Consider the following 9597-nt stretch of genomic DNA (forward strand, 5'->3'; position numbering starts at 1 on the left):
GATCCGCTATCGTCCAAGGCCCCTCGAAGAGGGCGTACGAGTAGTCTTCTTGGTTAGAGAAATGAATCAAGAAGAAGTTCTCTTCAAGATCCATGACTCGAACTATATCTCTCCTAACCCATTTTTTGAGAACCCATCTCTCCATAGCTTGGAGATTGAGGCTTTTATTAAAGGGTTTCACTATCATTGATAGCTTCCATGGTCTGCACCAGTCATCTTACTTCTCCAATGTGATTTCAATCCTTGGTTTGGGATTGAAGGGAGTCTCCAAATCTTCCCTGGCTTCCAAAAAGTCTTGATTCGACATGTACTTCTCTGCAACCATTTCAACTATTTCTTTTGGGTCGAGATTGTCAAAACCATTGCCAACCACCATATTCTAGTAGGATATCTTCTGGTTCATGTTTCTTCCACCAATATTCCCTTCCTGAGTCTCCATCGGATTGAAAAAAAGACTGGTTTCTATCTCCACAATATTATTAATGCCATCTTCCATTGTTTTCTCTGTCTGTTTCTAGTCTTTCATCCCGTCCATTTTTACCTTCTTAGTGCTCCTAGTTACCCGGTCTTCCTCCTCGAGAGACCTCTTATCAATATCGTTTAAGAAAGTTTCAGAACTCATAGGGAGAGTTTTTTCTGGTGTTTGTTATAAGTTCACACACACATCATTGTTTTCCTATACTTTTTCTATTATAATTTCAAACTTAATTAGGCTGACTAAATTTACTCCATTCTTAAGTGTTGGACAAAAACAGTCATTTGTGGGGCCTTGTTCGCAACTCTTCAATATCACTGACCCCCAACTTCTCTCTCACTTTTAATGCATATTAATGTGTTCATGCTATTCTCTTGCCACGCATGTTTAACATGTGCGAGGGAATCTTCTTTCAGCACCATAGAAACCTCCATTAAAATTTCGATGCTCATGGTTTTACCATCTTATAAGTTCCTATTGAACCTTTCTGTGAACTTGTCCGTCAAATGCTAATGAAAGTTGTAATGATTGTAGTGGTTTTGTTCGTATTTCTGTGGGAGTTTTAAACTCCCCAAAGCTATGAGTTATTATTATTATTTTAAAATTAGGACAAGGAAAAGAAGGCATTACAAGAATACTTATGGTGTTTGACGAGGGAATGAGGTAAGAAGATGGTATCTCTTTTTTTAGGGAGAGGGAATGTGAAAATGGTTATGATGATCGGAATGAAGGAGGTGGTGACTACGTGATGGTTGTTGTCGTGGTGGGAGATTCTAATTTCAAAAATAAATAAAACCACCTCAAATATAACTTCCGTTGGTCTTTGACAGGCAAGTTGGCAAAGCAGTTGCATTGTCTCACATTGAAAATCTTATGAATCAAGATAGGTGTTTACACTTTTTTACATGGCAAGCATTTGGGAAGCACCACACGTTGAAAATCTTATGGTAACATTGAATTTTGAAAGACCACTTGTACCACCAAATTTGGGGAGCATTGTAACCTTTTCCTCTCTTTCTCTACTAGTGTTCCCCTTTTCCTCCCCTCTCGATGGACCTCACGAGCTAGTTCATTTTGTTTCTTTGCCTTGTTTTATTTTTAGCCGTACTGTGTTTTGATTAAAGATATAAAACAAGCCTTACTGGGTTCATTTTGTTTCTTTGCCAATGCTAATTCTCACAATATTTCTCACTAAAGACTTACCCTAAACCTAATGCAGGCCATAATAGCCCGCTGCCACTGCAATTAGAATGCTAATCATCAACATAATTAAAACCTTAAAACACCTGCTTTCCTGGTATCTATTTTCCTTAAGACCCTTTTTCATTGTTCATCCTCATCATCAATTCCATGTCTAACACCTTGACTCTGTCCTTTAGTTCCTTACTTCCTTATATCTCCCTTCCAGTAAGCTATTCTAGCCACCAGCACGATAAGCAACACTTGCAACGCTATTATCAATGTGTTAAACAATTAACACATCAAGCCACTTGAGAAAAGGGTAATGTAGGTTTTTTTAGTTTGTATTTTCATTGATGGCAGTCAAGGAAAACCCAAATAATAATAATAATCATAATAATTAAAAAGCACGAAACAAAGCAAAACAAAAAACTCTTCGTTAAATATATCGAAAACACACAACATAAATAAATTATGAAACTCCTCCAGAGATATAAATTCATCATACATGACTATTTGATAAACTCGTCCCTCTGGGAACCCTTTGCTATAAATCGATATTAGGCTAAAACCAGGAACGCCTGAAGTGAAATCTGATGTGATTAATTATCAGGGACAACTACATAAATCAAATCATTCAGCACATAATTGAATTGTTAGCAACTTCACAGGAATAAACATGGAGGTGTTTTTCTGTACAAATATATCTATATATACATAACTGACACTAAATGATATGCGTTGCTAACCACGGGTCAGCTTCTTGAGCCAACCATGCTGCTAGCAGTAGGTCCAGCGCCGGAGACGGTTAGCCCGCGGTCATACATACGCTGGATTTCTTCCCTATATTCTGTCAAAGACTTGTCAGGTATGGCTGGTGTAAGCTCCACCACATCCCCCATCTTCAACTTGCAATTGGGATCACTTACAGGCATGTGATTCAGTCTTGGCCTCAGTTCTTCCTTCAGAGGGAACCTATATGTCATCAACCTTGAGCTTGCTCGCCCAGCTCTTTCCATCAGATCCATCACTGTTGAGTTCGCACGAAATTCTTGGACGGACATCTGCACATGCATCCAGACCAAACATAAATTACAAACCTTCAAATGTTATAGGATGCTAATAACGAGACCACCAAAAGTTTTGTAACATCGATTGAAGGATATGATGCACATTAGACCCACTAAATTCTCACAATCAACCCCAAGGTCATATTAAAACACAACAAATTACTACTGGAAGCAGAGTGTCTGTATCCATTAAGGAAAGGAGACTATCCAATAATTTCAATAAACATCAAGGACTTATCAAATTTCAGATAGCATACTTAAGTTAATTAATGACTTCACCAAAAGTTAATTTGTATGAAAGAAAGAATGAAGAAATAGTATGGAAATGCATGCCTATAGTATTCTGCTTCAGGCTGATAAGGTGATCAAAACCCGAGAAATTAGATAAAAACAAGATCAATTGGAGAGGGGTATCTTCAAGAGCACCTCTACCACACAGTCGGACTCTCCTCGCTAGTATCCCACTCAACAAGATGCTACTCCACCGGTATTAATTGTCCACTTGGACAACGTGGTACCTTAAAAAAAACCTGTCTATCTACCACTTTGACAAAGTGGACAAATATTTAGTAACAGATCAGGTAGCAAACAAACTTCCCCTTGTTGCCTTATTCATCTCAGTATACCAAATCTCAGCAGAGTAACTAAGCTAAACTCTCAATCTATTACAACTAGGGCCCAACTATGATCGGCTCATGAATAGCACAACTCCAGCCAAACTACAGGTTGAATGGAAAGGAAAATGAGAAATTAAAACATCACAAAAGTCAAGCACAAACCTTATCATTCTCAATCATGATAACGAACACGGGGCCGTCTTGACCACAGTCGGGCTTATAACAATATGGACAGTCATCAACATGGGAAGGGAACTTGCATGGAGGCTTAATTGAATCGCCATATCCAACAGATGTAGAATCCTTACTCATTGCCTCACACTGCCAGGTGACAACCCATCGAGCCCACTCAACCATCTGAAGCACAAATGAAGAATGCTGACAGTCATCTTCCTTGTACCTCCAATGAGCAGCAAACCCAAATTCAGCTTGTAAATGCATATCTTTTGTTCGAATTTGTACTTCAAGGGGAACTTTGCCTTCACCCATCACCACAGTATGCAGGGATTGATACCTAATAATTACAAAAATGAAATCAGATGGTATAGATACAGGGCCAGGCAAGTGTACAGCAGCGCACACTGAGGATAAACATACCCGTTGAACTTGGGGCGACGTATGTAATCTTTTAGCTTTCCAGGTACTTCAGACCATAACTGGTGAACAATTGTCAATGCTTTGTAACAGTCTTCCTCCTTATCAACAATCAAGCGCAATCCATAGATGTCGTGGATATCATCTATTGTCAGTTTCTTCCTACAGATATATAGAGAAACGAATAAATACTAGAGGATTCGAAATGTACAAACGACAAAGGTCAACATGTCTAGTAACAAGAAGAAAAATGTACAAACAACAAAGGTCAACATGTCTAGTAACAAGAAGCAAAACAACTTTTCTTTTCTAATTTGACACCAACTTGTTTGAATAGCAGTCTCATCTAAATAACTTATAACAGCAATTGTTCTTTATGAGCTTGTTCAGCTAAAAGTAGTTTTTATTTAGAACCAAAATTTCTTTAATTAATACTCTAGATAATCTTTTCTCCCAAGCAAAGGAAATTCTTTATTTTATATTTTCACTTCTTTTCTTCATATTCCAAATGGCACATAAAACAAATAGAAGCTAATAATTTTCAGATACTACACAGGCAAGAGGGAAGGGATAACATTCTTCAACATTTTGCAATAAATGCTAAAAATTTATAGCAACTAAACAAGTAAGAGGGAACGGGTAACGTACTTCAACATTTTGCAATAAATGCTATATAAGCTTTTATGCCGCCCAGAAACGACATGATACGATATGCCTTCATCTTTAAGTGCTTGCTCTAATTTCTCAATTGCAGAAGTAATCCTGGCTTCATCATATGAATCCACAAGCTTTGAAGATAGCTCATCATGCTGATCGGGGTTGAGATGTTTAAAACATAAATTTTCTAATTGTTCTTTCCAGCTAGATATTCCCAAGCGATTTGCCAAAGGTGCAAAAATCTCCAAAGTCTCCTTTGCAAACCTCTGTTGCTTGGCCACTGGCAATGCATCCAGAGTCATCATATTGTGCAATCGATCTGCCAGTTTAATAAGCACAGCTCTTGCATCTGCCATGGCAAGGAACATGGTATGCAGACGGTCTGCTTCAACTGATTTGCAAGCTGTATTGTTTTCTCGAGCAAGCTTGCTCAAGTGACTTAATTTAGAAACCTAGGTCAAGTTTAAGATCAGTCAGAATTTAATAATAATAATAATAATAATAATAATAATAATGGACCAAACTATGAAATGAACATAAAACCAAAACAAACGGCAATAAAAGTTCATCACTTAACCAAAGTAATACAGAAAATAAAGCATTAAAGTTGTCATAGAATACTTAGTAACTAAAGCAGCACATTACACAAAAACATTGGATGTGTGTTGCCGCTTCCTTATGTCAATAACCTTAAAACGTCAAGCTTGTAAATTCAATCATATCAAAACTGCTTGCTAAATTCAATCATAAATTCACGATATGTTACTTATGGCCTTATGTTTCCATAGTGAGTTGAACTTAACATAGATTCCATCCACTTTGGACAGTTAATCTCATCAAAACCATGAGATCCAACAGATAGAAAGAAAAATACACCTATAGGTTTTCCCAATGCCATTGTCTATTAAATTTTGATGAAGTTGCAGCAGCCAAATTACACAAAGCCTCTGCCAGTAGCACTAGATCTGAAGTGTATGATGTTGCGTAAGTTTAACAATAAATAATAATATATGTTTGTTTAAATTTTAACAATGAACTTAACCATTAAAACAAAAACAACTTAACCACCGAAATCATAAATCACACGCATTTAGTAATTAACATTTAGTCAGATCAAGCTCCAAGTTCCTCACCCCTTCAACTAAATCAGCAACCCCAGCACCAAACGTTCCAAATATGTAATCATAGGTCAGAAACGCATCGTCAAGGGTATCATGCAAGAGCCCTGCAGCAACCACCGTGGAATTTGCTCCAATCAAAGCGAGCAGCACAGCAGTTTCCAAACAATGCTGCAAATATGGATCCCCACTAGCACGCACCTATAAGAAAACAATTAAATACAAAACCGATTAACTCCAAATTCAACAAGACAGATAGAAACACATACATCAAAACATGGTAAAATCCATAATTGGTTCCGAAAGAATTTCCGAAACTCAATTCAGGAAGATTATACTTGAGCACCACACCAAATTGATGTTACAAATCTTCCAATATGAGATTCTAGTTCTCATAATTCCATAAATAGAAACAAGTTCAACGCTCTATATACCTGGCCTCTGTGCGCTTTCTCGGCTTCACAAAAGGCCTTGATTACAAACTCTTCGCAGAAGATCTTGTGTCTCAACTGGGCACCAAGCAGCAACTTCTTAGCATAAGGCTCAAACCCACCCTCCATAAAAGTATCCTCCAAATTGAAGGTCAACTCATCAGCCAAAGCCGAAGAATCACCCTCATCCAAACCACCAACCTTGAAACTCGCCGAATCGTAATCCAAGCAAGACCCCAAAGCGTTCCTCACGAACCCATCAAACAGCCCACTGGTCCCAACCCTCTCCGAACCACCACCGATCCTCACGGAACTCGCGGTGCTCCTCAAATTCGAAGACGAGCCAACGGTGCTGCTACACGAAACGGGGCCGTTGAAGACAGAGACGGGGCTATGGTGGTCCCTCTTCCAAGAAGAACCACCAAACTTGCTCGGCGAGTATGAGAAGGAGCTCCCGAGTTCCTTAAGGTTCAGTTCATCCCCTCTGCCGCCACCGTGATCCTCACCGCCCCCGGAGAATCCCGACAGTGGCGCGTGCTTCACGGCCGCTGGCGCCGGCGAAGAGAAGAGGCACGAGAGACCCCCCATTACAGGCTTCTGTGACGTCGACGCCGTCGAGGACGACGAGGATCGAGACCCCATATCGAAGTCGCAGGAGCCGTGGGCATTGATCTGGCATGGGTGCGGCGTCGAGCACACACTGCTCGGTGGGCTTGCGTACAGGGCTATGGTAGAAACCGCCATTGCTGAAGAGGAAGATTAAAATACAACGCTTCCCTTCTCCTTCTGCTTTTGTTTTGGAAATTAGGGTTTCCAATCCCAAACTCGAACCTAAAATAATTATAATTATAGAGTTCGAATTTCCTTTTTCTTTTTTCCAGAAATGAGAAATCCAATTGAAAATAAATACAGAATAATCTAATAATTGGAATTCTCTTTTTCCGGAAGGAATTGACGTTAGCCCTAATTATTTTTTTTAAGTTACCTAGTTACTGTTGTGGTGGCTCCCAAATTGAAAATAGAAAAAGAGCGACTCAAAGAGAGGAAAAGTATTTTCTTTCCTATGAGAGGGAGGGGGTGGGGGGAAATGATTAATCCTTTGAAGAATTCAAAGATTAATTTTGGTGTTTGTATTGAGAGTATCTATCGAGGAGTATACAGAGATTCTAATCCTAATAAGAGCGTAGAAAAGAGGGTGAAAAAAGAACCCTAAATAGATGAGAATTTACAAGAATTGGAGGACGGAGAGTCAAATAAGTTCGTAAGTTGGAAGTGAACGCAGAGAAAGAGAGAAAGAGAGAAAGAAGGGTTCCGTCTTAGAAGTACGCAGGATCTGTCATCTTGCTTGATTTTGTTGAGACTTGTTGGAATTGTTCAGCGGCCAGGGAATGGAAACTACGAAATGACGGAATTGCCCTTCGTTAATCTTGTGAATACCCTCAAACTAGTTCCGTTTAATTGCTGTCCCCTGAACCGGAAATTTATTTTTGGATAAGTTTGTTTAATTCTTTTGTTTCTTTAACGTTTAAATAACATAATTGTCCCTGATTTGGTTTTTAGGTTTGATTAACGGACGTAAAGTGGGGATGCTTCGTAGATTGATTTCATAGATATTTTATTTTTGGGTCCATGTTGGCCTTCTTAATGCAACACCAATGAATCTAGACGTCATTCTGGGGGTGAAATAAAAAGCCTCCAAAAAGTAAAAGAACGATTTCTGTTTTTAAATGTTCCGAAATACTCTGTGTTCTAATAATTTTAATATTTAATTTTAATTAATATATATTATATATATTTTTTATATTTAAAATCAACGTTAAAATTATTAGAATATTAATATATTATAAATAATACATATATTTATATATGAATATATGATGGTTAATTTAGGAACTAATTATGTTCATGGACGTAGCTTTTTAATGAAAAAATATATAAAAGCAAAATAGAAATAAAAGCTGAAAAAGGAGAGAAAAAAATTAAAAAACACAGAATATGCCTTCAAAAATTTCTATTTTTTCTAAATCTGTCTTTAAAATTTAAAAAAATTAAAAACACAAATTTTAGTAATAAAAAATATATAAATTTGTGAGGCTGTAGGCACAGGTAGTTATATAGATAGAAAACATAGAAATCTAACTACAAAGTACGTAATTTTTTCTACACAAATACAAAAATAATATCATAAAAAATGGAAATTCAACTTGGTATATATCTTACATAAACTAAAGTATACTTATGTGTTAATAAACACAAAAATCTAAACATTATGAGTTTTTATCTTATGTTTTCCTTCTAAAGTTTATGTGTTTATCGTCAAAAAGAAAAAAATAGAAAAAACAAAATTTTTGTATTCTTATCAACAAATGTATGTATTTTTCTTTAAAAAATCTATTTTTTTAGACATTTGTTATAAAAAATGTTGTTCCTAAAATTTTATAATAATAATAATAATAATTATTATTATTATTATATAGAAATTTTATAAATCAAAAACACAAAATTCGTAAGTTGAAAATAGAATAGTTACACACAAATTTTTTGTATTTTTTATAACTTAATCTAGTAATGATCATTTTTAGCTTAAAAAAATTTGAGGCAACAATATCTTATGTTTTAAGATTAGTAGTAGTCTAACTCAAATTTACTTTGAGGAGGTTTGTGACAATAATATTAAAATTTTTTATATCAGTTATGATATGAATCAAGCATAACCTGAGAAATTTAATAGAAACAATCTCTTATAGCATTATTTTTTAAAATTAAAATTAATTTTTTTCTTAAAATTTGAAATTTTTAAAATAAAAAATTAACTAATATTAACAAATTAAAATTAATTTCTTATATTTTTATAATTAAATTTTTATACTGGTCTCTGAAATTCACAGTTTTTACCATTTTGTAAGAAATATTTTTCGTTGGTATTTAACAAGAAATTAGTGATGAATCAACGACAACATTTAAAAATTGTTGCCAAATAATTAAACATGAAAAATCAGACGATTTAGTGAAGATCGGCGAAGACTTCATTATTTCTCACAAATTGAATTTTATAACTAAAAAGATAGTGAAAAAAAAGTTTCTTGTTGATTTGTCACAAATAATTTAGCACGTAAAATTTTTTTCGCAGGCACACGAGGAATTCAACCAAAGAAAATGAGAGACAAGTTATAGGATTCTATGGCTATTAAAAATTTTTTTTTAATGATAAAGCATAAAATGACGAATATCTAAACATCTATTTTTAGTGTAGCTAAATATAAAAAAAAAAAATTGCCGATAAAAGTAGTTTATCTTGTAGTATTATATTTATAAAATTTGCTATCTATTTTTAAAAGTTATGAGATTTATTTTTGAGAAAGATAATTTTCTTTTAAATCCATCTTAACTAATTTTATACCTTGTTGTTCACAAGCTATTAGTTTGACTAGCCCTAAAAATATCGGTTTTTCATAT

At 35.5% G+C, this 9597-nt stretch overlaps 1 protein-coding gene across 1 annotated transcript; it reads right to left on the minus strand.

Moving 5' to 3' along the window:
- Positions 1–2071: 2071 nt before the first annotated feature.
- On the minus strand, positions 2072–7838 carry LOC112776389 (probable GTP diphosphokinase RSH3, chloroplastic). The gene is made up of 6 exons (XM_025820542.3): positions 6145–7838; positions 5726–5911; positions 4584–5044; positions 3939–4097; positions 3504–3855; positions 2072–2718 (listed from the first exon to the last, which is right to left on the minus strand). Exons 1-6 carry the CDS (start codon positions 6883–6885, stop codon positions 2410–2412), a joined length of 2208 nt encoding a protein of 735 aa, XP_025676327.1. The 5' UTR covers positions 6886–7838; the 3' UTR covers positions 2072–2409.
- Between the last annotated feature and the right edge of the window lie 1759 nt (positions 7839–9597).

The sequence above is a fragment of the Arachis hypogaea genome, chromosome 19 (assembly GCF_003086295.3).
Source record: "Arachis hypogaea cultivar Tifrunner chromosome 19, arahy.Tifrunner.gnm2.J5K5, whole genome shotgun sequence".
In the NCBI taxonomy this organism is placed as follows: Eukaryota; Viridiplantae; Streptophyta; class Magnoliopsida; order Fabales; family Fabaceae; genus Arachis; species Arachis hypogaea.

Bases quoted from the DNA above. Each gene is read 5' to 3' on its own strand.
- LOC112776389 (XM_025820542.3), bottom strand. From the start codon at position 6,885: ATGGCGGTTTCTACCATAGCCCTGTACGCAAGCCCACCGAGCAGTGTG. The intron at 5,912-6,144 runs GTATATAGAGCG...GTTTTCTTATAG, and splicing joins AGAAAGCGCACAGAGGCCAG to GTGCGTGCTAGTGGGGATCC. The intron at 5,045-5,725 runs GTGAGGAACTTG...AACTTGACCTAG, and splicing joins TTGCTGATTTAGTTGAAGGG to GTTTCTAAATTAAGTCACTT.